This window comes from Phanerochaete carnosa (genome assembly GCF_000300595.1).
Source record: "Phanerochaete carnosa HHB-10118-sp unplaced genomic scaffold PHACAscaffold_7, whole genome shotgun sequence".
Lineage (NCBI taxonomy): Eukaryota > Fungi > Basidiomycota > Agaricomycetes > Polyporales > Phanerochaetaceae > Phanerochaete > Phanerochaete carnosa.
The window spans coordinates 1,245,841-1,272,262 of NW_006767634.1; the positions used below are offsets into that span (position 1 = coordinate 1,245,841).

General features: G+C 55.5%; 10 protein-coding genes across 10 annotated transcripts; 1 reads left to right on the plus strand and 9 right to left on the minus strand.

Annotated features, from left to right (window-relative positions):
* Positions 1 to 105: 105 nt before the first annotated feature.
* On the minus strand, positions 106 to 1,506 carry PHACADRAFT_98495 (uncharacterized protein; the record flags this gene model as incomplete). Its single annotated transcript, XM_007397924.1, has 6 exons — positions 106 to 258; positions 307 to 441; positions 495 to 634; positions 693 to 953; positions 1,014 to 1,185; positions 1,246 to 1,506. 6 exons carry the CDS (start codon positions 1,504 to 1,506, stop codon positions 106 to 108), a joined length of 1,122 nt encoding a protein of 373 aa, XP_007397986.1.
* A 544-nt stretch (positions 1,507 to 2,050) lies between these two features.
* PHACADRAFT_210994 (uncharacterized protein) lies at positions 2,051 to 3,246 on the minus strand. Its single transcript, XM_007397925.1, has 3 exons — positions 2,933 to 3,246; positions 2,459 to 2,868; positions 2,051 to 2,406 (listed from the first exon to the last, which is right to left on the minus strand). The coding sequence occupies exons 1-3, from the start codon at positions 3,199 to 3,201 to the stop codon at positions 2,339 to 2,341; spliced, it is 747 nt and encodes a 248-aa protein (XP_007397987.1). The 5' UTR covers positions 3,202 to 3,246; the 3' UTR covers positions 2,051 to 2,338.
* Positions 3,247 to 4,181: 935 nt separating this feature from the next.
* Positions 4,182 to 5,239, minus strand: PHACADRAFT_259560 (uncharacterized protein). Its single transcript, XM_007397926.1, has one exon. It carries the CDS (start codon positions 5,039 to 5,041, stop codon positions 4,319 to 4,321), a length of 723 nt encoding a protein of 240 aa, XP_007397988.1. The 5' UTR covers positions 5,042 to 5,239; the 3' UTR covers positions 4,182 to 4,318.
* Positions 5,240 to 5,245: 6 nt separating this feature from the next.
* On the minus strand, positions 5,246 to 6,210 carry PHACADRAFT_259562 (uncharacterized protein). The gene has a single exon (XM_007397927.1). The coding sequence runs from the start codon at positions 6,007 to 6,009 to the stop codon at positions 5,545 to 5,547; it is 465 nt and encodes a 154-aa protein (XP_007397989.1). The 5' UTR covers positions 6,010 to 6,210; the 3' UTR covers positions 5,246 to 5,544.
* Positions 6,211 to 7,155: 945 nt separating this feature from the next.
* Positions 7,156 to 8,970, minus strand: PHACADRAFT_163592 (uncharacterized protein; the record flags this gene model as incomplete). The annotated part of the gene is made up of 6 exons (XM_007397928.1): positions 7,156 to 7,231; positions 7,297 to 7,994; positions 8,043 to 8,158; positions 8,207 to 8,550; positions 8,599 to 8,731; positions 8,790 to 8,970. 6 exons carry the CDS (start codon positions 8,968 to 8,970, stop codon positions 7,156 to 7,158), a joined length of 1,548 nt encoding a protein of 515 aa, XP_007397990.1.
* A 2,293-nt stretch (positions 8,971 to 11,263) lies between these two features.
* On the minus strand, positions 11,264 to 12,303 carry PHACADRAFT_259565 (uncharacterized protein). Its single transcript, XM_007397929.1, has 5 exons — positions 12,251 to 12,303; positions 11,984 to 12,198; positions 11,775 to 11,921; positions 11,618 to 11,686; positions 11,264 to 11,543 (listed from the first exon to the last, which is right to left on the minus strand). The coding sequence occupies exons 2-5, from the start codon at positions 12,092 to 12,094 to the stop codon at positions 11,400 to 11,402; spliced, it is 471 nt and encodes a 156-aa protein (XP_007397991.1). The 5' UTR covers positions 12,095 to 12,198; positions 12,251 to 12,303; the 3' UTR covers positions 11,264 to 11,399.
* A 1,823-nt stretch (positions 12,304 to 14,126) lies between these two features.
* PHACADRAFT_197729 (uncharacterized protein) lies at positions 14,127 to 15,081 on the plus strand (the record flags this gene model as incomplete). The annotated part of the gene is made up of 5 exons (XM_007397930.1): positions 14,127 to 14,188; positions 14,244 to 14,280; positions 14,335 to 14,575; positions 14,625 to 14,715; positions 14,772 to 15,081. 5 exons carry the CDS (start codon positions 14,127 to 14,129, stop codon positions 15,079 to 15,081), a joined length of 741 nt encoding a protein of 246 aa, XP_007397992.1.
* Positions 15,082 to 15,109: 28 nt separating this feature from the next.
* PHACADRAFT_175699 (uncharacterized protein) lies at positions 15,110 to 15,698 on the minus strand (the record flags this gene model as incomplete). Its single annotated transcript, XM_007397931.1, has 2 exons — positions 15,335 to 15,698; positions 15,110 to 15,274 (listed from the first exon to the last, which is right to left on the minus strand). Exons 1-2 carry the CDS (start codon positions 15,551 to 15,553, stop codon positions 15,110 to 15,112), a joined length of 384 nt encoding a protein of 127 aa, XP_007397993.1. The 5' UTR covers positions 15,554 to 15,698.
* Positions 15,699 to 17,023: 1,325 nt separating this feature from the next.
* Positions 17,024 to 20,471, minus strand: PHACADRAFT_259567 (glycoside hydrolase family 15 protein; the record flags this gene model as incomplete). Its single annotated transcript, XM_007397932.1, has 28 exons — positions 20,455 to 20,471; positions 20,330 to 20,400; positions 19,849 to 20,272; positions 19,742 to 19,797; positions 19,549 to 19,687; positions 19,435 to 19,495; positions 19,378 to 19,386; positions 19,251 to 19,324; positions 19,136 to 19,199; positions 19,005 to 19,085; positions 18,920 to 18,953; positions 18,843 to 18,859; positions 18,752 to 18,794; positions 18,684 to 18,697; positions 18,616 to 18,633; positions 18,559 to 18,566; positions 18,475 to 18,507; positions 18,319 to 18,356; positions 18,258 to 18,266; positions 18,197 to 18,207; positions 18,105 to 18,121; positions 17,854 to 18,050; positions 17,729 to 17,800; positions 17,597 to 17,679; positions 17,469 to 17,541; positions 17,346 to 17,410; positions 17,266 to 17,292; positions 17,024 to 17,211 (listed from the first exon to the last, which is right to left on the minus strand). Coding segments are annotated over exons 3-28 (1,705 nt in total), but the record flags the coding sequence as incomplete, so codon positions are not given.
* Positions 20,472 to 22,005: 1,534 nt separating this feature from the next.
* On the minus strand, positions 22,006 to 24,632 carry PHACADRAFT_259569 (uncharacterized protein; the record flags this gene model as incomplete). The annotated part of the gene is given in 8 exon segments (XM_007397933.1): positions 22,006 to 22,200; positions 22,261 to 22,349; positions 22,419 to 23,318; positions 23,421 to 23,423; positions 23,440 to 23,603; positions 23,663 to 24,036; positions 24,098 to 24,210; positions 24,432 to 24,632. Coding segments are annotated over 5 exon segments (1,382 nt in total), but the record flags the coding sequence as incomplete, so codon positions are not given.
* Positions 24,633 to 26,422: the final 1,790 nt, after the last annotated feature.

The following is a 26,422-nucleotide window of genomic DNA, read 5'->3' on the forward strand; positions in this document are numbered from 1 at the left end:
CAGAACATGCAGCAACTATTAACGCGGGATATATCTATACAGGATATTTACTCTTATCTTAAACGTCGAAACAAGACATATGAGATATATATTACGCATCTACGCTCAGTTAGGGAGCTTCTTGAACCGCTCAGGAGCAACCGAACCGTCGGCGAAAGGGTAATCGGTGTATCCCTGGGGGCTCTCATGTGTGTAGTATGTTGAACGGCTGCCTTTTTCAACAGGGATATCCTTCTGCCACAGCACTGGCAGGTCGGGCTAAAAAAAGTCAGTGCCACGCAGGACCAACGTATGTTGCAGACGTACGTGCGAGATAAACAGTCTACCGACGCCGATTAAGTCACCCTTCGTCTCGGCGACCTTGAAGGCAAGTTCGCGATTATAGCCACCAGCGCTGATGAACGGTCGTTGGCCCCAGATCTCCCTCAGGAAGTCATTTGACTAGAGAGCAATTAGCGTGTGTTTATCTAGATGTCACAGACTAGAAGATTTACCTCCCCTTCCTGGACTTCTCTGTCGTCGCTGCCATCTACACGGGGCTCAACCAGATGAATATATGCCAACGATGACCACCTTCTCGCTATTTCCGACACAAGGTGGCTGAAACCGGGTTTCGGGTCTGCCATACGCATACCTGCACCACAGTCATCAGCGGGTCAAGTACTACCTCCGACGACGTCGCTTATACGCACCGTTGAACGTGCCCCATGGACTGAGCCGAATGCCAACCTTGCTTTCACCGATCGCCTTGACAGCTGTGTCGAGCGCGTCGAGTGCGAACCGCGCTCGGTTTTCCACCGAGCCACCGTACTCGTCTGTGCGCGTGTTTGTAACATCTTGAATAAACTGGTCGATCAGGTAGCCGTTTGCACCGTGCAGCTCGACGCCATCAAAACCTGCGCGGATAGCGTTCTTCGCTGCTGCACCGTAGAGTTCGATGTACTCTTTGGTTTCTGGAAGAGACATTAGTCCGGCGTGAAGATAGACCGAGACTTCACTGTAAGTGTGCTCACCTTCCTTCGTAGAAGGACGCGGTGGGAAAGGCTTTCCTGACAACTGCACGTCGGACGCAGAGACATATGGATATCTGCCTTCCTCCTGGAGGACTTCTGGACTGGCTGCCCGCCCGAGGGCCCACAGCTGCATATAGATGTAAGACCCCTGAGCATGGACGGCGTCCGTAACCTGTAGATACGGATTAGCCATGGGCGCCTGGGCGGCGAGCTACTGTGAAAGCAGACGTACACGCTTCCAACCGGCAACTTGCTCGTCGTTCCAGATGCCGGGGACGTGTCGATGTCCGCCTGCCTGCGGGGCAATGAAGGTCCCCTCGCTAACAATGAGTGTGCCGGGCGTGCTGGCGCGCTGTGCGTAGTACTCGGCCATGAGCGGCGTCGGGACGTGCGCTTTGGTCGCGCGGACACGCGTCAGCGGAGCCATCACAACACGGTGCTGTAGCGTCGCGTCGCCGACCTTGATGGGTGTGAAGAGCTTTGGCTGAGACATGGCTAAGAGAGATGCGTTCTGTGAGGATGTATCTTGCAGCATACTGCAGCAGAACGCAGATGTTATATACTACCAGACTTCTGAAGATTACCAATCGTACGTACAGTCAGCTTCCTGCGGTCAATTTTCCAGCAGTGTCACTCTAGGAGACTGCCGGGATGTGCTAAGGCCGGCGTCCGCCTTGCTCATGCTATGCAACGCAATTATGACCCGCTAGCAGCCCTATATGCAGCGCTTTCACAGAGCACCAGAGCCCTAAGACCGGTGACCGTTGATATACGGAGATAAGCAGTGCCCGAGATGAATATTCGTTAATTTACTTAACGATGACTTTACCTGCGTTCCTGATATCGTGAGTATAGTACGTATTCTAGTTGACCGTTCACCATAAGGCCATGCGCTTACGAACGTTTGATGCTCAAGAAAACGGCAGAAAAAGAAGGGAAATGAAACAGAGGTGAGTATCGACATTGGTCGCGGAATAAAGCATCGGCCATTGCTGACGTTATTTCCGCTGTTTTGGGCGTAGCGCAATGCGGCCCGCAAAGCGCCGTTAGGCATTAGCGAGAAAGCCTCGGATTCGGCCTAGAGCTAATCACATGCACATATAAATCTAGTCGTAGACTCACAGAACCTGAGCAGCGAAAAGCAGAAAAAGACAGGTGGAAAAGCGGTGCGACGCAGCAGTCCTACAGCGTGATAAGGGTATAGCGAGGCTCTACAGTCCGCGCTCATGCCATCCAAGGATGAGGGTAATACACTAAGCATACAGATTAGCGTGAGTAGTGTAGCAATATCTCTACAGACCGAGCAGGATGTCATCGGAGGGACGTCATGTCTTGAATACAATAATCAGGATGAGGAGTACAAAGATGATCAGGCCGATCATGACGGTCGAACCTGCGCAGCCTTGGTTAGCACGTCAAGTGGTAGTAAGAGAGCAGAAACGCACTGTTCTCTTTCGCACCGCGCGCAACCCTGTCGAGCTTTCGCCGAGCCTGGCTGAGTCTGCTTCCGGTGCGGTCCAGTTCCTCATCCATCCCCTCAAGCAGGCCGTGGTGCACATCCAGCTCGTCGTTGATCTGCAGTGACAGGCCGTGCTGCCGGCCGATGGACTGTGCAAGCTCGTCCAGACGCACGTCTTGTTCGTCCATCATTTGGCGCTGGGTATGTAGCACCTCATGTGTGGAGGGGTATGCAGCTTCAGGGTCATCAGTATATGGTGCGAAGTTGACCTCGTCAGACCGCGTTTCGCGTGATGCATGTGCCGGAGGCGGGGGTGTCGGCAGACGGGACGGCGAATGCGGCGAGGATGGTGGAACAGGGCTAGCAGACATCGTAGCCGGCGGTGCCTGTTGAAGACTGCGGCAGCAGGCCGACTACAGCTAAGTCTCAGGCATCAGCACTCTGAAGAGCGAACACCGACCTCTGAATGCCAGCCGCCTCCGCTTCAGGCCCCAACATGCCCCTCATGCGCTCATACTGGCTCTTCAGTAGGCGGACAGCCTCGGAGTCACCCTCCTTCTCCTCCAGCTCGAAGGCACCTGTCCGCAGCTGGTTTAGGTTCCGTGTGATCTGCGGCAGGTGCAACGAGGTGCCATTTGCACTGACAGACAGACTCTGGAGTCGCTGTCGCTCTAAAAGTAGAGATAATGTCTGGGTCGATAGGGACGTGAGTTTAGCGAGAGTAGCCATAGGTGTAGAAGAGGCAGAGTGGGATATTGCGCGGGGTGGGGCCTGAATCACTGGTCACTAAACGCAGCAAGTAGGCGCCTTCACGTAGCGAGTGTAGAAGGCGCTCAACAATGTTCCTGAACGTCACTCCGACCACCGCAACGAGAGGGCTTCAGGTGTACATTACCCTCCGTAGGTAGCACTTTAAATTCAGGAGAGAAAGAAAAAACGAGAGGGCTTGCTTAACTTGCTCGCACAAACGGACGTTCAAACGTAAGGCCTGAGTACTTCTAGTTAGTCAGGATAAATCGAGAGCTGATACAGATAGTTTGTTGAAGGACCGGGCTGGGTGCATGATTGCACTTTCCCAGTTTTTCTACAGTAGTACAGCGCGAACTCATACAGCAATGCGCTCAATACTTACTCTTACTGTTGTAAAGATCCTGAGCAATCGTTGTTGTCAACGACGTGCCGATTCTCGAGAATTAAAATCGAGTAATCGGGACCGCATTGCCAATTAATAAATCAATCAGTCTACAGCTATAAAGCAGTCTTGCGAAGAGTCAAGTAAGGGCGGAAGACCGGCTGGCAACCAGGGTGTTCAAAGAATAATGTGTTGCGTCTGCATGTAGGGATGTCAGACACAATCATCCATTATAGAGGATCTGAAGTTGTTTCTCGTGTCCTGGATGTAACGCAAAAAAGACGTAAGAACGGGTCACGAAAGCTGGTCGGGATCCTTCTAACTACTTGTCGTCACGTCTTCAAAACTGTATTATCCCACAGCGCCACATGGCGAAGCGCCGGACTATATCCTTTCGTGTCGGACTTCGTGGACATGGACGACATCTTCGAGCTCTTCTAAGATCTGAGCACTCACGTTGGTGGTAAGCTACGCACGCATTCCTAGCGATCGTTCGCGTTACAATCCCATGTGAGCACCGCTAACGTCGACCCAAGAGCAGGACATCCCTCCAGATAGAAACACGCCGTCTCAACAGCGGAGTATACCCAGCAACCAAGATGAATATATATATATATTATTGGACAGTCCATCCGGTTCTGATGCGTGAATACAGGCCACTTACACTTCCGAGTGAGTTTCCCAGTCCTAATGCTAATGCTAATGTTACAGCAGCTACATCTCCATCTCCATTTCGCCGTCCCATTCCTCTTCAATCTTCTCGTCCCGGAGGTTCATCGGCGTGCCGTCGACGTCCTTAAGTCCGCCACTGCGTTCCGCGCTCATGCGGCCACGGCTGACAAAGCCGTATCGCTGGCCGGCGAACCCGTCGTCGCCCTCGATGTCGACCTCGATGTAGCTCTCGTCCTCGTCCGTCTTTGGCGCCGAAGCGGAGCGGGACCGCAGGGAGGAGCGCGGCAGCGACCAGCTGCCCGTCGAAGCGTAGGACTGTCCGTACGTCGAGGAGACAGGTGAGGAGTTCCAGGTGTCTGACGACACGGACAGCGCCCGGGTCTCGCGGTAGGTATCCATCTTGACCGGTATAGGAGACGGCCCAGACGGCGAAGGGGTCGCTGGAGGCGGCGAGGAGCTCGTGGAGACACCGACGACACCAGGACGAACGTGAGTGATTCCGCTCGAGTTGATGATGGAGTAGTCGTGCATGCGCGGACCCGCAGAGCCTGGCCTCGACATGGAGAGCGCAGACTGAGCCGGCACAGAACTGGACGCGCGCAGGGACGGGCGGGAGTCCAGGGAAGACGGAGCCGCGCTAGAGGAAGTCGCCGACTGAACCCCGTTCGATGTGGATGGAGGTGGAAGCAAACCGCCAGAAAGGAAGGACGGCCAGAGTGAACGATCTTCCGGGAGAGACATACCGCCCGTATTCGATGGCGACATATGAGACAAGATTGCCGCGGCCTACAACCCTCCATTTTAATGTCAAGCTTTTTGCACCTGGGAAAGGGACCCACCTCAAGAAGTTGCACCTGCTGATGCTTGCTCAGCATCAGTTTAGACGCTTCGCGCCAATGCGGAGAGTGTTCCCAGCGATGCTTAATGAGGCAGGAAGGGTGACGATAGACCTATCAATGCAAGTAAGCAAACAATCATCCGAAGGAGCGTTATAAAAGAGCCACGCACCTTGGAGCAAGTCTCGCACTTGAAAATGGTGCCTCGCTTCTTGCCATTCTTGATAGAAATCCCACCACCACTCAATTCGCCAGAAGGCGCCGGCGTAGAGCTCGGGGGCTGCTCCTCCTCTTCCTGCTTGATAGCCTGTTCGGGCTCGCCGGTATCAGACTCGAGGTGTATGACACCGACAGCGGAGGCAAAAGAAGTCGACGTCTGGGGCGCGGCTTGTGGTGGGGGAGAACCGGCAAGCGAGAGGGTAGCGAGCGCATTCAGGGCCGCGGATGCAGACTGCAGGGTCTGAGGCCTGCCAATGCGAAGCGTAAGACAAGGCGGTCTGCGCCCTGCACACCGACAGAGAAACAGGGTACGCACGAAGGCCTGCTCGTCGCCTCTCGAGCATCGCTCAGTCTGCGCTTGCTCTGTCCAGTGGAGGACAGCCGTCGATGCTTCATGGCGCTCTGGACCTTGCTCGTCGTCGTGCTGTGTCCGCTTCCGTTCAGGCTTCCGTGGCCATTGTGGCTGCTGCCCGTGTAGCTGTTGCTGCCGAGCGGCGGCGACACTGTGCTCGCGGGAGTCTGCGGGACGGGGATCGGAGCTGCCTCGGCGGCTGCCATGGACAAGGAGAGCAAGCTAGCGACGGCTGGATTCTCGCTCTGTCGGTTGAGTATGCTTGAGCATTGTGCGCCCTCGGTGCTGGCAGCCTTAAGGTGGATACCCACCTGCACCACGCTCATGTTCCTGGTGATTCAGACTGAACAGTTTGGGCGCTGGGATGACTCGGAGGTGTACTTAGGTCGGGGTGGTGACATGCACAGCAATAAGGATAGTGGAAAGAATAATAGTGGACGAGTGTACCGTGTGAGGGGGCTCAGATGCAGGCCATGGTCGTCGCTGTTGGCGTTGTCGTCGAAGAGAAGGACAAAGTCGAGAGAGCTTCCACGTCTGTCCCAGCCCCAGACAGTGTACTAGGAAATTCAAAGTCCGCTCAAATCTCGCTATGCTATTCCTGCGCCGCGCGCTCGGCCGGGCGGCGCAACATCCTAGAATTGGTAATTCGTCGGCCCGACGCTTGGGAAGATAGCATGGGGGCCGCCCCTGAGGCCTCTGAGATCTGAGACTTCGGGACTGGGAGGGCCTGGCCTGTCTCTTACAAGCTAGAATTCGTGCATCGCATAGTTCCATTATCCTCTTGACCTCCACATGGGCTCAAACGTTTGCATTTCTCCACTAACGAAATAGCAGAAGCCGCAGAACCATCTCGACACGTCCAGTGATGTTCCCGATCAGAAAACCGACGACCGTGAGTTGCCGTCTGAACCGCACTAAACCGTCTTTACTGTCCTTTTGCTCCAATGAAGCACCTTGGTGAACATCTTCACACAGGAAGCATAGACTAGTGCACAAGGTTTGGGGCGAGCTCGCGAGGATGCAACTCGAGTTACCACCAGGCCGCTATTGGAATCCGTCGTCGTCAAACCTAGTTTTGCGACAGTCGTATGAGGTCGTATGACCATTGAATGAGATTTCGGGAACCTACATCGCATAGTCCCGAGCAGGGCTGCGGTATCTAGTACGAGAGACCATACAGCGCCTGGGGCCTGATGGCCGTATCGTCAGTCACGGACAGCTCCGCGAGTTAATATTCAGGAAAAATGAAAGCTGCAGGCGCATCAGGATCTGCACCGATCGCAGTGGGCTGCTTTCTCATGTATAGTTGTCGTTCGCTGGCCTCTCGTAGTGCACCAGGGCAGACAAAACATATTCACCGCTCTGTTCCTTGCACGAACAAGTCGAGTTCAAGCCATCGAAATTAGTCCAATCAAACCACTATGATACAAGAATGCTCGAGCAAAAAAAAACCCCCCCCCTAAGACGACAGATCATTCAGAAAGCCTGACGAGCCGCAGAACCTGCTGAGAGCGCGGCCGGATGTCGCATTTGAACGGGGTAGGCGTGCTACACACAACCAAACGTCAGCGCTCGCCCTGAGACTCCCCCCACTCGAGCGCGCGGGGACTCACCGGAAGACAGAGTTGTTGAAGTCGATCTGCGGCGGGACAGGTTCCCCGCGCGCGTCCTTTTCCATCGCGAGCTCCGTCGTCGCGAGCATCGTGGCCATCACGATCCAGAGGCTCTCCTCGATGAGGTGCACGCCGGGGCAGCGGCGACGGCCAAAGCCGAAGACGTACGTGCGCGGGTCGCGCCGGCGCGCCGCGGCCTCGTCGGCGGCGGCGGGGGGCTCGAGGAAGCGTTCGGGCCGGAACGCGTGCGCGTCGGGCCAGACGTCCTCGTTGCGGAGCATGTTCCAGACGTTGGCGAAGACGAGCGTGCCTGCCTTGAGGCGCATCCCCCGGTACACGTCGTCCTCCGTCAGCCGGTGCGGGAGCGCGAGCGGGACGGGCACGCTCCAGCGCAGGACCTCGGAGAGGACGGCCTCGAGGTATGGCAGCCGCGGCCGGTCCTCGAACGTCGGCAGGCGCTCCGTCCCGACGACGGCGTCGAGCTCGGCCTGCACCTTCTGGAGCACGTCCGGGTGCGTGATCATGGCGAGCATGAACATCTGCACGACGGTGATCGTCGTGTCTGTGCTGGCGGAGAACATCGAGTTGGCGGTCCAGCGGATATCGAAGTCGCGCTGCGGGTCGACCGTCTCGCTCTTCTCGTCGCGGGCTTCGTCGAGCAGTGTCGTGACGAAACAGGGCACAGCGGTGCCACTCCTCTGTGGAAAGTGTAAGACAACGACCGGGCATAGGAATTGGCAACTTACCACGCGCTCAAGAACCATCTCGTACGGCCTGTCGACAAACTCTTCCATCTTCGCACGCCACATCACCGCCTTGCGCTTGAAGCCAGCACCAGGAAACCACATCGGGAGGTGTTGCACTGCAAAGTGTCAGTCAAGGCACGAACGCCGACACAAGCGCCACTTACGGGATGGGAAGATGTCGACCGGCCAGATCCCGCCTCCGGAGGCAATCTTGTTTGACAGGATGTCCACACACTCCTGGCCAAGGTTCAAGAGAGGATCGTCGTTTGTCTCCGCCCTGTAGCCGTAGACAGACTGCAGGGTGAGGCCGCCGGCGTAGCGACGGATGTAGCCTAGGTAGTCCTGGGGGTCGGCGAGGATCCGTTTGAGGAGGAGGAGGCTCTCGTTTGCTAGCAGTGGGCGGTATCGCTTGACGGCAGCGATGCCGAAGGCCGAGTTCATCAGCTTGCGCTGGCGGCGCGCCATGTCGCCGTAGCGCGTGAAGGCGACCATGTTCTGGCATCCGCACCTGGGAGATGTTAGCCCGGGAAGGGGACGAAGCACACCGGTGACTCACAGTTCGCCGGCCATGACGAGGTGGGGTTTGTCTGAATAAATAGATCCCTTTTTGTCGAGGAGGTCCTGTGCAACCTCGTAGGTGTTGCAGAATACGAGTCCTTGTCCGAGGAGATGTATATACACGATGTCGCCTGTCGGACATGGTCTATGTGAGCTCATAACCTGAGCCAAGCGTGGTGGCGCACGTACCATACTGCTTCGCCCAGCCAGTGGCGCGGAGCCAAAGCTCCTTTGCGGTCAAGTCAAGGACGTTACCGAGGATCGGCACTGGCTTGGGACCAGGCGGGACCGGGAGCTTGTCGCTCTTGGCCGAGCGGGACCAGGCGTAGAGGGCGAGGGCGACAAAAATCCCGACGATGACGGTGTTCATGGGGATGCAGGCTGGCGGGCGAAGAACGAAGTATATATACGTGCGGGGCAAGCTTGGGAAGATTCGCGCACGAAACAAGATGTGAACGAGTGACTGATGGTGAGCTGCAAACAAGTCGCGCGACGGGTTGGACAGAACCTGGGCCGGACGCGCCTGAGGCCGACGCGACTGAGGCTGGGAGGGAGATGGAGAGCCAGGAGACATCGCCGCCGCTCGGTTCTTATACTCGAACACACGAGGCCAGCCGATCGGGAGGACGCAGCCATTTCCGACAGCGCCAGCGCGAGGAACCGTGATCCCCGCTCGCTCTTCCGTTGCAGCGCTTCTCGCTGCTGCCTGCTCCGCGGGGAAGCCTGCCCAATAGAGACAGAAGTGAACACGAGCTCTGGGAACATTGCGCGACAGTTCTCATCTGGAGAGAGAGGACGAGAAAGCAAGCAAGCAGGAGCGGCGGCAAGGGGCCACGCCGGAGTTTGGCTCAGACACGGCAAGGCGCATCAGTTTTTGATGGTTTGTGGCGCTTCCTCCTGGGGCGACGGATACTCCGCATCCTCCGGTGCAAGACGCACGTGACTCCCACCGTGCGAGCATCTCCCAGCGAACGACGTCTCTTGGAATCCCAGGCCAGGCGGACCACCCACCAGCGCAGGTCATAACGAGATGCATGCCGCACCACCGAGCTGAGCTCGATACGAGTCTTCGATGCGAAAATTCGCAGCCAGATAAGACTTCCTAAAGGGCTATAGTCCTTCCCGTCGCGGTACCGGTACGTAAACACGCCACAGCATCTGCGAGCTAGCCCAGCATAAAGTAAGACATTCTTTCCAGATGAACACTAGGCCTGATCTTCAAACAGACCTCGTTACGGTCCACTTCTCTACCATGGTCCGCAGCTATAGATGGTAACTGATCGCCCTTGCGATGGAGCTCCTCGTCTATGGCTGTCGTTACCGCCTGTCAACCCCAAGCCACGACGCACAGCGATCTCGATGGAGGACACGTCCTTGATTGGCTTGTCCTGAATACCTCATGCAAAGCATCCTAGGCGCCAATTCATTCTGTGCAGCGAAACCGCCGACATGCCAAGCTCGCCCCCATGCCAACTTTGTGCGCAAGCTCATGTCGCGTCCCCTTTTGCCAAGACACGATGCACGACGCACGTGGTCTCCACGGAGCGCAGCGACCGGACCTGGCTGGCGAGTTGCCTGGCGAGCCCACCGTAACTTGCCGTAACGCTATCGATAGCGTGTTCGCGCCCCCACAGACGCTCGAAATTTCTCATGTGTTCTGGTTCAGGTCCGCCCGGTCGGAGGCAAGTGAAGCACATTCAGGTGGCCTAAAGAACCCAAATAACTCTCATGCGTCTTGTACCCAAGGGTAAAAGTGCGAGACGCACGCACGCACGCGTCACTTTTCTTGCGACTTCACATTCGGGCGCGCGGCCTTTAGAACTCGCATGTGCCTTGTAGTACCCAGGGGTAAAAGTGCGAGACGCATGCGCTCGCCGCTTTATCTCGCGACTTCGCAAGCTGGCGTTCGTGTACCACAGGTCGTCCTTCCTGAGCGCGTCGCGCCGCGCGCAGCTGTGATTCGACGCCAATTCAATAATCAACACCAGCCCAGGCTCATGGCCGCTCCAAGCCGGCGGAAATGGGACTTCTGAGCGCAGGGGGGTATGTCGGCCCTTGTCCTGGTTCTCTCCGTTTCAAGACTTGAACACTACTTGTCCGTGCCCTACAAGGGCCGCCACGAAAAGTGTTATCTCGTGGCACTGGGAGTGCATACAGAATGGCCCAAAAATGCATTCGCCGATTATCGTCCCTTTGCTCGTTCTTCCGCTCGTCTTTCCGGCACATTCGCCGCGGTCTCTAGGGCATGCTGCCGCCACCGCGACGATCCAGAATCAGCGTACTCCCCGCGGGGTCGTACAAGTAAAGCACGTACCATGAAGAAACACGGGCGATTACTGAGCTGGTGACGTATGTCTCGCTTCTCTTAATTGCGCCTTCATCTGCGACGGTTCTCGAGCATCCCGTTGATCACTAGTTGCTCGAACTTCCTGCACCCACTGATACCCGATCAAGCCAGTCAGCGAGACCCGAGTTAATGACCTTCGCATGAGAACATGGCAATCTTTCCGCTTGGGCTCGAAGCTCGCTGCGGTCTGACTGGCGCTGACAGAATCTTTCAACGTGGAAGCACCTGTGGCGGACCGTATAACCATGGGAGCCGGTATCGCGCCAGAGGCGCCTCTCAACTTTCGCACTTCTCCTTCTCTGACCCAGTTCTCTGACCCAGTGTAAAGATGGATGAGGGCAAGAAGACGTTTTACATTTCAATTTCTACAGTAGTGCTCTTCCGGAATAAAGGCCCGGAGCATGTGTGCATAAGTTACACAGGTAGCGCGCACTCTCACGCCACAGAAAAACCTAGATGAACTCGTGCTCCGGGGGGACAACGGCGTTGATGTCGACGCCGTCGTCCTTGAACCAGCGCTGGGCCTCCTCGATCTTCACGTCGTTGCCGGACATCTGGCGCTTCGCCATGAGGCCGTCCTTGTGGAACGTCCAGTCCTGCAAAAGGGGGCGGCAAGGTTAGAGTTTTTATCGGGTGCGCCGGCAGAAGCCCAAGGGCGACGATGACGCACCTCGAGGCCGTACGTTCGGTGCCACTGCTTCGTGCCGTCCGGCTTGTCTTCGTACCACTCGTACCAGAACTGAGGGGGAGCACGCAGAGCGGTCAGCAAACGGGGTGCAACGTCGACGGCAACGGCTGTGCGAGCCGGGGGTGTGTGCACTACGTACCGTGACGGCGATGCAGTTGTCCGTGAAGGCGAAGAGCTCCTTGCGCAGCTTGTAGCCCTTCTCCCTCTTCCACTTCTTGGAGAGGAAGTCGATGATCTTTTCGCGGCCGGCGACGAACTGGTCGCGGTTCCTCCAGCGACACTCGGGCTGCAAGAGGTGTCGCTCGGTCAGCCTTCTGTGCGCGACGGCGCGACGTCGGACGCGCTCACCGTGTACGCCTGCGCGACTTTGTGAGGATCCTGGGTGTTCCAGAGATCCTGACCAGCCTTGACCTTGCGGATGGCGGTCTCACGGGTGAAGGGAGGGTAGATGCCGGCCATTGTAGTAGATGTTGTGGAGATGGGAGTGCAGTGGGTTGAGAGGCACTTGCTGATGACTATGCTCCGCCAGTGGACACCTTTTATACCTCGACGACGGTCGAACCCTATACGGATTCGGCAAACAAGGGCTGGGAGAAGATCAAAGTGTTGACCAACTTATGACATGCTTTACGCCCTCCCGCGAAGCCACCGCTGACTAGCTGACTACTGGGGGAAGATATGAATCCAAGAATAATACAGTGCGCCGGGCTCGCAGCGTGTTCGAGAACTGAAACCGTACCTCGCATGCGATCGCGGTCGTGGGACCACGGAAGAAGAACTAGACGTGTCCCAGAACGGAAAGGCACCCCTCGCTGCTAGCGCTGCTCGGCGCTCGCAAAGCCGTCACGTGCACGCCCGTCGCCGAAATGGGCAGGGACACCTCATGCTGACAACGACGCTGACCGACGCTCAGGCATTGGATTCGGACACGCTACCACCGCCAGCCTCTCCGATGCCTGTTGCAGCGAGGGACGACCGATAGCCTGCGCTGAGAGAAGGTGAAAGAATGCCTAGACACCCCTGACGCTCAAGTGTTTCCACCTTGTGACCGCCAGGAAGTGGAGAACCCCTCGAGCGCAGAGTCACGCCCCACGCTCTACGCACTGCCAATTTCAATGCGCCGAAATACTGGAAAATAACAAAGAGATTCGATCGGAATAAACGATTGAAATTCTCGTGGTGGTTGTGCGGTAGCCCAGCTCGAGCTCTCGCCAGGGCCCGACAGCCCAGGACAGCCCTCAGGTTGAGCCCGGCGAGGGCTCTCTCGAGTGTCGCGCTCGCGATGGTTCGCGTTGGACTCGCACTCCAGTCCGCCTTCCTCGTGTAATGGGGGTGCGCCACTTGATAATGCGGAACGTTGTGTGGGTGCGTGCTACGTCATCTGCTGCGACGGCTGCCTGAGGTCTGAATGGCGGCTCTCTTCGTCGCATGGTTCGGCCCAGAATGAGCTAAACCGTCTGCACGGACCTGGCAACGACAGATGGCACCATGGGGTGTATGTTTGCCCCGGATGGTATGTCGTGTCCACGCTCTAATACCGCGACGCGAACTTTCTTGGCACAGCATCGGCGGAGGTGAAAGCGACCCCGCCATCACGGCGCACGGCGGGCATACAGAACCGAGGCGTCAGCTTTGTGGCGTTTGATGTCATGCGCGTATGTTAGTAAGGCGTTCTGCGGGCATCCCTGGGAAGAGGCGGTGGAAGAATTACATCTAAGGCTGATCCGCCCTCCCTTTATCCTGATGCGACTCCGAGTCATTGCGACCCATGCTGTGTGTCGCAGCCGACGAATGTGTACAAATCCCGTTTCACCGTCACATGACCGGTATCAGGACACGTTGACCGTTGCTGACCAGACTGCTTTTCTGCCTAGGGCTGTATTCCGTGCACGGGTCAACTCAGAAAGACTTGCCATATAAGGCTGCGCGCTTACCTCGTATGGATGTCATGGGACTTTCCCCATTAGGCTACGACGCGCGCAAGCCAACACTGCCAAGGCCCGCAATGTCGTCAACTCCTGTGCACAAGTAGTCAATCTGCACGACTCATCTTGCCAACGCTGACTAAGCCCAGCCGCCCCTCTCCCGGAGGACCTGCTAGTGGTCGGTCAGGGTCCTCTTTAGGATTTGCGACTGACGCGAATGTCGTCTCGCTTGGGAGAAACACTGCCAGCTGCAGCAAGCGCACCGCCTGAAGCATAATCCGCTTTCCAATATTGCGCGCCCTGCCTTTAGTCACGGCGGCGCGCGAAGCTCGCGATGATGTCGACACGACAACCCAGCAGTCAGAAATGGTCGCTTAAAGCGGCGGCGGCGGTTGAACATGGCAGAAAGCGGATGCCGCTTTCTGACAAACCGTGCTGTCTTTCTGGTGCTTTCTGTGCACCGCCTGGCCGCAAGAGAGCCGAGTCTAGCTTTAAAAACGTAGGTGGCCCACCGGGGTGCTCTACAAACCCAGAGTCTCATACCCAGTCACCAAACACTCATTGCAATGTTTGACCCCGAACAGCAGGATTCTTCGCAATCTGCTTCGTCCCCAATGGCGCTTGCACGGTACGCCCCGCTACTCTATGGACGTCCGCCGCCGTCTTTAACATTTTTGCCACAGTGGCGCGGCCTGCCTGCCTTGTCGTAGGCGCAAAATGGTGCGTATCGCCGCGCCGTGTTGACCAAGCCTTGTCTAACGTGCCCACGCTCAGCGGTGCGACGGCAAGAAGCCCGTTTGTAGTCCTTGCATTGCCAAGGATCGTCAAGAGGACTGCGAGTATACCGGCGATATACAAGGCCTAACGAAGACTCAGCTTCTAGAGGAAAATATCTCCCTCCTCGAGGCTCGCATCAGCGAGCTCGAGAACCCGTCCGAGGCGACTTCCGTCAAGCTGCGCGATGTCCCTGGGCCCAGCGCTGTACCTCTAACTTTGATGATTCCCGGTTCATCAAGTAAGTTCAGACCGCCGCCGACCCTTAGTCAGCTGACTCAACCCCGTAGATGTCGCGCCTTCCGGACCCGCCCCTGGGCCATCAGCTGTGCCCGCGTCTGCGTCTGTCTCGGAGCCGACAGTTCAGGATGTACATAATATGTACGTCCGTACTTGTCCGTTTAGTTGACCCGAGTGCTTATACGTATTTATACCAGGATAAATAACTTCATACCCTGTGCCTCCAAGGTTGGATTCTTCCTCAATACCACCCGCTTTATTCAGCTTGCCTACCTGCCGGTCGACCAACGTGACCCGCTTACCGACTCGCTCGTGTCCGCGGTATGCCTCTGGGGCAGCCGCCTGTCCAGAGACACGCCGTTGCACGCCTTTGAGGAACACCTCTTGACGAAAGCCGTGCAAGGCGTCTCCACCTCGCTGTTCCTCGCGAACTCCGGCGACCGCGGCCATGCCATCCTCAGAGTGATACAGGCAGACTTGTCTGGCATATCTGCGCCAGATGCATGAGGATAAGGCAGAAATCCCCGCCTGTAAATCACTTACCATCGCGATAACGAGAGGCCAGAACAGATGCTTGAGAGAAAAGAGTAGATGCTTGTGCACGGAGAGCAAACGGAGAGAAATAGTCGAGGTTACCAATGGTATGACCATTAAGGAACTCGGAAATGACGGGCACACCGGTGTAAGTGGCCACTCGACCCTGGTACATGTTCAGCGTGATGCTCAATTTTTTTTTTTGAAAAATTGCAGCGAGACAGACCTGTTCATACTGAGCGATACTGAGCGGCCACGGCGTGGAGATGCGTGTTCCCGAGGTGCTGCTGTCCGAGATCGCGGACGGAGATTCAAGCGCGACGGACCAGCACTTGTCCAACACGTACACCGCCCAGAACGCGTCGACGCGTTCTCCCTGCTCGACGGCGTCGGCAGCGGCAGCGGCGGCAGGGAAGCCGGGATGCGACCCGTGCACCAGGCCCATGCCCAGCCCGCCCTGCGCACCAGTGGCAAGCGGCAGGCCGAGGGTGTTGAGCCGGCAGGTGACGGTGAGCGAGGCCGCGGCACAGCTGTGGTACCTGCCCTCGAGGAAGCGGCCGAGGGCAAAGAAGTAGTTGGCGAGCAGCACCCCTCTCTTCTGGCACGAATTCGCTGCGCTCGACAACCTGATCAACAACTTTATCGACAAGTTCCCTCCCGCTCCAGTAGCGCTGCACGACGACACTTCAGAGCTTCTTATCGCTCGCACCCTAGCACACATCGCGACGATCCAGCTGCACATCCGCTTTTCCGAAGAACAGCCTGCCTCGCGCGGTGCCTTCCTCGCCGCGGCGAGCGCCGTCCTGGCGGCCGTGCAGAGCACCGATCCTGCCCGTGTCGGGTGCATGGACCCCATCATGGCCGTGAGTCTTTTTGCAAAACTCCGGGCTTCAGCCCCTGAGCTGACGCGGCCTCGCACAGATACTCCTGTCGACCGTCTGCCAGGTGTACCTCGGCGAGCTCAAGGCGTACGGCCGGGCCGACGACGGCGAGTACGTCGCGGGCGTGCGCACGTCTCTCGACCGCGTGCTCGCGACCATGGAGGGCCTGGGGGATGTCTGCCCGCTGATGGGTTGGTGCTCCTCGTTCTATCGACAGGCAGGCTGCAACTCATGATTTCTCACGCAATAGCCATCCAAGTGCAGGGAGTGAGAGCGGCTCGGGCCGATCTCTAGGGTGCCTGGGGACGTGGATTGAGATATAGAGTGGCGGGGGCATTCCATGGGCTACCAGGGGCCTTTGTGCCTTGTGCTTCGTCCTTGAATGACTTCGCTGAGTTTTACACTTAGGTTATAACAGTTATAAGCACTAGTACTAAGCTACTGTACTGTTGTATAATGGAACACTGGCCGCCTTAGGTTACTGCCAGCATTATTTAGTATGAATAGATCTCGCATAGTCCGCAGGCACTGTGAGACTCTGGCAAAATGTCCAGTTCCCTTATCCGCTTCCCGGACTTACTTTATCAAAGTAAGGCTGACATACCGGCAATGTCCGAGGTTCAATTTCCCGCGTCGTCGGAGTCATTTTTGCTGTGCCCTCTTCATCTCGGCCACGTACGCCACATCAAATATAGTATACGATGAGTAAGCACCTCGCTTGCGCAAACCCGTACTAGAACTACATGCTTACACAGTGGAGAAGAAGGCGCTGCAGTGGCATCAGTGAATATTATGGAAGACAGGGCCATCTGCCCCATTGGAATGCACACCTCGTAAGCTCCAACAAAGTTTAGAAGCTCCAGCGAGTGCTACGAGACTATACGAGCTATCTGCCAATTAAAAAAGCGAAAACCATGCCGTCTACCAATTCGAGAACAGCCTCAGGACGGGAACTTTTACCACGAGGCCCGCAATAACTGCTCAGGCTCGAGTCTAGTGCTTAGCAACCCTCTGCCCTGCCCGAGTAGCGGCGCGCTAGCTTCTCAAGATTTTACGGCAGTATTATACATGCAGTACACGCAGCAGTACATCTTTAGTTCATTACACGCATTCCAGGTCTATTTGATCATTCTTGCGCAGCGATTCGGCCTCACATTTGACAGCCTATCTCATGGCAAGCATCCTCGAAAGGTTGTACGCGGCAGAGATCAGGGTGACGTGACTGAAGCCCGAGGCATGAGCGTCATACAGTGTGACCGGTATGGTGGGAACTTACGTGAACCCTTGGACAGCGTTGCCGAGCCTGTGAAGGAATGTCAGATTAGAGTTGTTGTTCGGAGCGACGCGTTGACTCACCCGTCGCCTGCGGGTGAAATCTCTTCTGTGCAGAGCCCGACGTGATTCGTGTATTGCAAAAAGTCCTGCGGAGATACGTCGGGAATGTAAGCAGACCGATTGGGATCACGTTTGAGCCTGTACCTCGAACATGCGGACCGCCTTCGCCAGCAGCGGTTTGTCATACTCGCCTGCTCTCGCTAGCGCTTCGATGCACCTACGGGTAAAGTCTGATGAATATTGAGACAATATTGCTCAGAGGATATACTTACCACAGAGTGCAGAGACAGAATGTTCCTTCTTCCCCGCCGACACCATCGTCAGCTTTTGCGACGTCGTATCGATACACCAGGCCCTGCCAAACTCTACTAAGTACTGGCTGATGAACGTGTGAGTTGGCCTACATTGGACATTAGTCCACCCCGCTCAGGCGTAAGCAAAATCCTCCTGAGTGTGCCTAGGAAACGAGGATCCGACTAGACACCATTAGCGCACTGCATTCCCATCTACGGACGGCGAGAGAGCTCACAGGAGTAGAGAAGAAGACGAGAGGCATGATGAGCAACGACGAGTCCAGGACGTCGGTTTGCTCATAGCTCTGGCCAAAGAACTGCAGCTCCTTGTTCCAACCCTTCACCATGATATCCTCGTAGAGCTGATCACGAGCGGCGAGCCATTCGAGCCTTCGAGGGCATGGGAAGGAGCGTTTGTCCGCAAGCCGTAGACCTGCGGTAACGTCTGTTAGAAGTTACGAAGAGGTATCCAGGGCGACCAGCACACCTCGATCTATCGCAACCCTTGATGTTTTGAGATTTACGAACAAGACTGTGTCGGATCATGTCTCGAAAAGCCAAACAGTCTAAAGCACGTACCACATCATGACCTATCACAATGTTGATAGTCATAGATAATCTAGAAATTTGTTATGCTTGCCTTGGAATACTTCAAGTAAAATCAGATTAAGAGGTGCGCATGATGCCGAATATTGACCCACCACAAAATGCTTCTTCTCGCCCCTGACCTCCCTGATTGCATGACGTGCACCGGTTAGACATGGCAACACGCCGTGCTTACGCGGCCTTACTGACCAGATTGACCTACAGCCGGTGAACTGTTAGTGGGAACAAGCGAGTCTCTCGAACCATGACGTACAAGTCCTTGTCGTTGCGGACTTGAACCACGTCTACATAATTCGTCAGCATGAGAGGTGCACTTTGATAAAAGCGCTACATACAATCCACCCTACAGTCACGGTCAGTATTTTGGTAATGACGTAGGATGATGGACGTACAATTCCCGTACTGCTACCCTGTTGCTGGATATGAAAACGCGTAACGATACACTTACTAGCCAACTTACCACATATCATATCCCTGCGCAGGTGTCAGGGCAAGTGAGAACCGTGAACGTGAAATGCATTGGCTTACGAGTGGTCTCCCGTACTTCTGGCCGAGGTAGATACAATCCATTCTGTATCACGGTCAGTATCCATCGTGTCCAGGGTGTAGTCAGACGCACAGTTCTCCGTAGATATCCTACATTGTTGAAAGTATTCGGTCAGCGAAATAGGCACATCAGAAGTGCATGTGACACACTAATTGAACGTGGTCAATAGCTCCGTTGCCAATGCTAAGACACCCTGTAAGACGCGCAGTCAGTTGATTAGGCTGTATGACGCACCGGACAGGCCGCGAGCCTTTATGACCGTCTAGGTGAGTAAGCTCCTCCTCAGGGAACGTCTTCCCACCGTGAATTGTGTACCTACGTGGGCTCTCAGCAAGCATGCTGGGCAAGGCTTTCAAGACACATACATAATCTGAAGCGATCCATCGGGATTCTTGTCCTTTACACGCTCGAAGATGAAATCCATATATGCTAGCTTGTCATCAGCAATGAGGGCAGTGACTGGTCAAACAGAATACCCACCGTTTGCTTCATAGGTGAAGCCCAGCCGGATGAGAGCATAAAGAGTGAAAGACGCGTCTCGAATCCACGACGCGCTGACGAAGCATGTTTGACTTCCACCTCGTAAAGACGGAGAGGAGAGACGTACCGGTAATCCCTGAAAGGCGTGAGCATGTCGCGTCATGGACGAGGTGCATATACTCACCAATTACGAGTTCCACCAATATATTCAGGTAGACTGAACGTCGGACTGGCCACAACAGCACCTAGACCCACGCCATGAGCAAGGTATGTCGCGCACGCCCTGGAGCAGACGAACCTGTCGGCTCATAGATTAAGAGCTTCAACGCCAAAGCGCTCCGGTTGACTGCCTCTTTCCAGGAACCTTGGTATGTCGACCGGTTGATCCAAGCTATCCAATACGAATTGGTAGCATCAAAAAGCTCATGTATCAGTATCTGAATAGCGTTACGTCAGAAAAAACGCAGTGTGGACAGGTAAATCGGCCCCACCTTGGTCAGCATAGGATCGTCAGAGGCGCGCAAATCTGAAGCGGTCATAACAAGCTCTGGTCACGCTCAGTCACACATAGCAGATATGCTAACAGTTGGGCACTTACTCTCGAAGGGGACACCAAGTTGCCGCGCTTTCTCCTTGCTAGGCTTCACCGCATCGGGATACGCATGTTTCGGCGGCGTGCGAAGGATGAACGTCACCGACTGGCCTTCAACAAGCGTGAACTCGGACTGCACGCTGATTCCGAGGTGTCCCTTGCGCGTGAGGTCGAACAGTTCGAGCTCAATCTCCGGTTCGGGCACGTTCTCAATCGAGGACTCAGTCACATAGCGCAGATCGAGCTCCATGTCCGCCTCTGGCGAGCTAAAGAGCGCCTTCATGTGCGGCTTGATGTCCGACCCAGGAGCGCAAGGGTCGCCTGCGTGTGCGATGGAATTGTCAAATATGATCTGGGTCTTGTGCGGAGAGCGGGCGTAGTTGAACGCTGGTGCACATTCCAGGCGCAGTGGCATCTCTCCACGCACACACTACGATGTTCAAATATCAATCAAGTGCATATATGCGCGTCTCAAAGCAGAGCTCACCTCTACACGCCGGACCAGCCACGAGAGCAGCGGCCTCGCTGTCGCACTGGAAGGCTGACGGGGTAAGAAGTCTGAACAAAGCAGCAATCAGCCAATCCCTCCGCACAAAAACAGTAATCACGTACCGGTGACGGTGGCGACACCTTGCTCCCGCATGAACCTACGCAGGGCGTCAGCTCAGTAACCACGCGGATACAAAGCGCGTCGGCGGCATACTTAGTTTGTAAGATCTGCGCCACACTGTGAGCACCGTCTGAGAGAGCCCGTGTATAGCCGACTTACGTTGGAGTTGGGCAGGTAGTTCTGCTTGGTGGAGAATGCGACCGTCGGGCTCATGGAGAAGTGTCCCCCCTGACTACAGTGAGAGCGTGAACAGGTGTGAATGCTTATGAACATACCTTGTCTTTGTCTAGGATACGCGCAAAGATGGATGGGGAGTCGAAGTGTGGTACGCAATAGCTTTCGACTGGGCAGAAGCATGGAGATTTCAGTCCCAAAAGCTGTTGCAAGGGGAAACGTGTACATCCAAGCCCTTCGCACGTAGCGCAGAGTGCAATCCCTTCGTGGCGCGAACGAGCAGTGACTCACCAGATCCATCGATGCTAACCTGCACGTCAGACGCGCTCAGCGGACATACATGTACATGACGCGTTGCGTGCACTCACCAGCGCAGCAGTCCTCAGGTTACCGATCCTTCACACTACGGTCAGAACACGCTGCTACCTCAACATGCCAAGCCCAAGCGTACGCACAGACCATGGTCCCCTATAGAGAGATAGCCGCGCTCTTTGGTGGGCTCGACTGCGTTCATTGCAGTATCGGTGGTGAGTGGAGGAGCCAGCTTGGAGGGTTGTCACGGTACCGAGAGCACCGTCAATATATACGCAGTGATGTAGTGGACGATGGCAAAGAGTCTTGTGCTGTGTTCCCGTGTCCGTGTCGTCGCTTCCGGCACGGCGAGGGTGAGGCAACCGTGTATGTCATCACTGAGCTTGCCGCCCACGCCATGCCCGCATACGCCACGCCAAGATCATTGATCGGGAGATCCAGGAGATTCACGGCAAAAGATTGGGCCAAGCGAAGGACAGTACTAGTTGGACTTGGTGCTCAAGTCTCTGAGAAATGTGCTAAAAGTTGCGGAGAACACGGTGAGGCTGAGAGAGATCTCCTTGCAAGCTCACAGAACGTCGACGTACAACTCTGTACTCCCAGGGAATAGGCGCACGCTCAGGCACTCGGATCGACGCACCGAGGATGGTCTCCTCGTAAAGGAGACAAAGACCAACTGCGGCAGTCTCTCTCACATGTTTGGTGCCACTTCAAACCTTCATGTCCGAACTGTATTCTTCAAGGTTAAGATGCACGGAGCTTATGGATCACCTGTTTCCGCTCAGGGGTCACAGCTAGAACCCGCCGCCTCACCTGCTCATTGAGGTAGAAGCATAGGCCAACAGCAGGTTGCAGTGCCGTGTACAGCATTCCGTCAGCTCTCGTAGAAGATGCAACATGAGAAGATCGCGATTTATGAACCAGAGAACCGTACATCTGAGATCCTCTGCATTAATTTACCCATGCCATGATATGTTATGGTCGCGGATCCTTCGTACGATGGCTTCGCTCGCGTGAGTCACCCGGCTTGTCTTAAGGAGCACACCGAGTCATCATATAGGGTCATAACAATCGTATGCATTGCGTGGCAAATCGTAAGCATCCGAACCATGTACCTAGTGTATCTAGTTCGTAATCTATCCGTAAGGACCGTGAGGGGGAGAGTCCACAAAGCTAGTATGCAAAAGCGAGCCGAAAACGAGACAAAGCAACATAAACAATAAAAATTGTGCTACACGGGGTATCAAGAGCACAGAGAGAAACTAGAAAATCAGTAGGGTAGGAAATTAGAGGTATCGCGAAGTGAACACGAGACAGCGTACGGAGAGTCGGAGCTGCTCAGGATATGTGAAGAGCAGCAATTGGAAGGCGGAAACAGAGATAACGGGACAAGATGCCACAGATATGAAGGCTAATGGAAGCGGAATTGCGTATGACATGTAAGCACGATGCAGAGTAAATGAAGCCGCAGACAACTCACCGATACTATCTACAGGGTATTATGCGGCGACGGCAATGTCGGTGAGATAACCTAACCACGATGCACGTCAACGGAATCCGAAAGCAGAGAAATAGTGTGAATCAGATAGCGCAAGGGAGTCCCTAGCAATTCCGAACGGCCCATTTACGATGGGTTCGCGGAGACCGGGGTTTTGTACCGAAGCGGTGCGCGCAGAGCGGCAGACGCTTGGGAAATCGAGATCGTCCGAGAGCGAGTCTGAGATGTAGGCGGCGGCGTAGGTGGCGGCATACGAAAACCGCCAGACGGAGGGCTCGCAGACTCGAAGTTCGGCAACCACCTCTGGATAAGCTGCACGCGCTTTGCATCGCGCTCCTTCTGCAGCATGTCCTTTTGAATTTGATCTCATCCGCACTCGATCCGCTCGATGTCGACCGCACCATCTTCATCGGGGACGGCGTCGAGACAGACAGCCTCCGCGTGGGAGAGCGAAGCTCGGGGCGTGCGGGTGTTGCCGGAGTCCCTGAGCGAACTGCCGGGGTCCCCGAGCGGACTGCTGGCGTGAACGAGCGATGTGGAATGTTGGTCGGCTGCACAGATACCGACCTCGTGTGTAGCGGAGTGGAAGCGATCCGTGAGGTAAGCGGAGAATGTACGGCAGGAGCGTGGCTATACGGAGTAGGAGATGTCGGCGAGGTTGCCCGGGACCGCGGATCAGAAGTCGAAGACGTGGGAGACGTGGGAGCAGCCGTTTTGGAACGAGCAGGTGAAAGAAGTCCACCATTTTGCAGGGAAGCATAAGACTTGGGCGGAGGGGTTGCAGGCACATTGAGCGACGATGCGTTCAACTTGACCTTGAACTTGCTTAGTTCAGCGCGAGCCGATTGATGCTCTTGAGCCAGCTGAGAGTATTCGGCGCGCTAACGGAGACGAGTCAGTTACATCTAAACATAACGCCGTGGCGAGCAAATCACGTACCAGACTGACAGCGGGCGCAACATCCGTCAGCATCGGTGTGAAATGAGTCGGGTATGGTGCTCACCTTCGAAGTTCAGCCTCTATCTTGGCTTTCATTCTCTCCACCTCTTCGAGTTGACGAGTCAACTGAGCTTCGGTCTGCTTAGTAACCTTCGTGGCTTCGGAGTGTGCATAATGATTCATGAGGATGGCTCGAAGGAGCGCAGCACTGAGCTCGAGAGATGAAGTCTAAACAGAGCATCTCCGTCAGCAACACCGGCCCACTGAGTCATGGAGAGACTGCGCACCTGTTCGCGGGGCTTCACCTTTGCCGAAGATGACAGCCAGTCCTGCAGCTCCTTGTGAAGCGATGAGACCTCCTCCACCGAGCACTTCTTCCCAGCCACTCGTGCGACTTTGTACTCCAGCCGTTTTGCTTGCTCCCTAGCCTTCAGGCCTGCTGAAAGGGTGTCTTCACTGTCGGACTCGACGATCACTTCATGTATACCGTTGGCACCACCACGAGGAGTGGACCAACCGCTGCTAGTAGGAGTGTAGTCAACACGCATGATGCGGACGGAATCACTAGTGAAGGTTTCTCGACAGAAGGGACAACACGGGGCGCGTCGTGTAGAGCTTTTTTCGATGATATTGTTGCAGCAGTTCAGACATAGTATGTGTCCTACGAGGGAAGCAGATGTAGATGAGGACAATGGATTCTCAGACTCGGGCGCATTACTCACCGCAAGGAATGGAATGAGGATAGTTATGCGGGCCGTACTCTTCAGCACAGACGTCGCAGAGCGACCCAGGGCTAAGGGCGATCATAAGGAGCGACCTTTCGTGAACGTCGTAGCTGTAGGTAGTGGAGGAATGTCATTAGGGATTTCCATAATCACAAGAGAGCCGTATATATAGCGGACAGGGCGAGTGAGGCCGCGAAGTGCCGAGAATGAACTGCCTGAATCAGACAGACTCAAACAAACGCGCACAGCCCGCGCAAGCCAAATTTTCTTTGCCCTTTGCCCTCCTGCGCACACGAGGATGTCGCGCGGACGGAACGGTTGACTCACTCACCTCCTAGGTATGCCTAGATTTTTGCGGTTTTCTCCACCAGCTTCAGTCCGAGTCCGAGTCGTCTCTCCACTCTTCGCGCGTCGTTCAAAGGCGAATATGCGGAGAAACCATAAAGTTTTTTCTTGCGAGGTTGATGTTCAGCTAGGTGAAAAACAGCGAACTAACCTCCCCTCTGGTCTGAACTCCAGAGGACCTGGTTTGCAAGACGACTCGGACGAGTGGATGAGAGTGTAGGGAATGTTGGGGACAAAACGCAAAGCTTCCGCGGCCAGTTGCCCGACACAAGCGTCGGTAAATTCAAGCTCCGCTTGATGTCTATCACGCGGGTTAGGGTTCCAGGAACCGGCGAGCTCTTCCCGATCACTCCTTGGAACCTCTGCCGTTCGAATGCGTCGCTTGCAGTCGGACTCTTTCGCATCGCTCTCATGCGGCCAGACGGAGTCCTCATAACAGGTCGGCTGCGATTATGGAGTCACACAGGAAGAATGTATTCGAATGGTGAGCCTTAAGCTACGGAAAGAGTCTTGTATCTTGATGGTGATCAGCCTCGCATTCAGTCCGCAAGAAGTGAATGTGATCTAGATTCATTAACGTGTACGCAGAACCAAGTGGAGATGGTGTTTGACTTATGCGATAGGCGAGATGACCTTACACAAAGCCTCACACAAGCAGGTCTGCTCCAAGTCTCCGCAACCTGCATGGAGCCTCTTGTCGTTCTGACCCCTTTCTGAGCTACCAGTCCATCCCGCCTCCGCGCAACGCGGCTGACATCCTGTCTTGAATCATGTCTGCGATCGGATATCCGAAATACCATCACAGTGCATGTGCACGCCAGACAACCGGGCGACGCCAAAGTACGTATCAGTTTTCCCCTCGACAGTCCTGTCCCGCGCCGTCACTCGTGCGACAGCTATTTTCATCCCTCTCGACCGCGCAGCTGGAACCGTGCGGAAGGCATTCTTCTCATCTTCGGACGGACCTATCCGACTGCGATCGATATACTCCATGTACCATTGACCGCCACCGACTCCTATGTTCTATGAATCGTGAGAGATCAGTCGGGGCATTGTCCCTGCCTCCGAGATAATCAGTGGGACACACTGCGACGCGCCATGCGTGTTCGCCACACGCGCGATCGAAGCTTCCGGCTATGTAGAGGATCGCCATGGTCGTGGTGACGTAGCCGTAGATGGTAAACGCAGGCACGCTGCGTGTTCAAGGCAGCTAGATCTCACATCGATAATCTCACCAAATAGGAACTTTGTGGAGATCCATGGATCTATATCCTCGCCAGGCATGCCCAATCTCCCTGCAATATAGCCTTACCAAATGGTGGGCTTCTCTCGTCTCAATACTCAATAACCATCGCTGGCTGTACACTCTTCATTTTGGGACAGGGTCGAGCGCGATGATTGCTCATCCGTCCTCACTTACAACGAGTAGGAATACGCAAGGAACAATACATTAGTTGTGACCGTATGCGCATACTTCATGGGTGCGTTACGTTATGACGGACGTCAGTCCTGTATTACACCCCGACCCTCCGTGCTCTAGAACTTGGACGGGTCGAGACCAGCTTCTAGAGACTACGCACTTTTAAGCAATTCGTCGTTGACTGCGTCACCCAGGGCCCTTGTCGACGAGGTTTGCGGGGGATCCACGGTCGACTCGCCGCCGCCGCTCATTAGATGTGGCCAAAGGAGACACGGCGCATTGAACCAGGGTAGATGCGCGGCGCGAGACACGTGTAGGGCACGCTCATCCTTCGCTTGTGCGGAGCGCGGTCTTATCGCTGTTAAGCGAAAGCGAGGCATCTCTTATCGACGCCTTCGGTGTAATAGTCGCATGTGCACGACGTACATAGCGCCAGGGTATAGGTAAGTATCTTCGTATCGACCGCCCTAAGCCCTCGAAGTTGATGAACAGAGCATTGTTGATCAAAGGGTGGTGGACATGCGACGTGCATCCTTGAGCCTACCACCAACCCAGGC

Coding starts and splice junctions, on each gene's coding strand:
- PHACADRAFT_210994 (XM_007397925.1), bottom strand. CDS start 3,201: ATGGCTACTCTCGCTAAACTCACGTCCCTATCGACCCAGACATTATCT. Junction 2,869..2,932: donor GAGGCGGCTGGCATTCAGAG/GTCGGTGTTCGC, acceptor CTGCTGCCGCAG/TCTTCAACAGGCACCGCCGG. Junction 2,407..2,458: donor GCGCGGTGCGAAAGAGAACA/GTGCGTTTCTGC, acceptor AAGGCTGCGCAG/GTTCGACCGTCATGATCGGC.
- PHACADRAFT_259560 (XM_007397926.1), bottom strand. CDS start 5,041: ATGTCGCCATCGAATACGGGCGGTATGTCTCTCCCGGAAGATCGTTCA.
- PHACADRAFT_259562 (XM_007397927.1), bottom strand. CDS start 6,009: ATGAGCGTGGTGCAGGTGGGTATCCACCTTAAGGCTGCCAGCACCGAG.
- PHACADRAFT_259565 (XM_007397929.1), bottom strand. CDS start 12,094: ATGGCCGGCATCTACCCTCCCTTCACCCGTGAGACCGCCATCCGCAAG. Junction 11,687..11,774: donor ACAACTGCATCGCCGTCACG/GTACGTAGTGCA, acceptor GCTCCCCCTCAG/TTCTGGTACGAGTGGTACGA. Junction 11,544..11,617: donor ACCGAACGTACGGCCTCGAG/GTGCGTCATCGT, acceptor CCCCTTTTGCAG/GACTGGACGTTCCACAAGGA.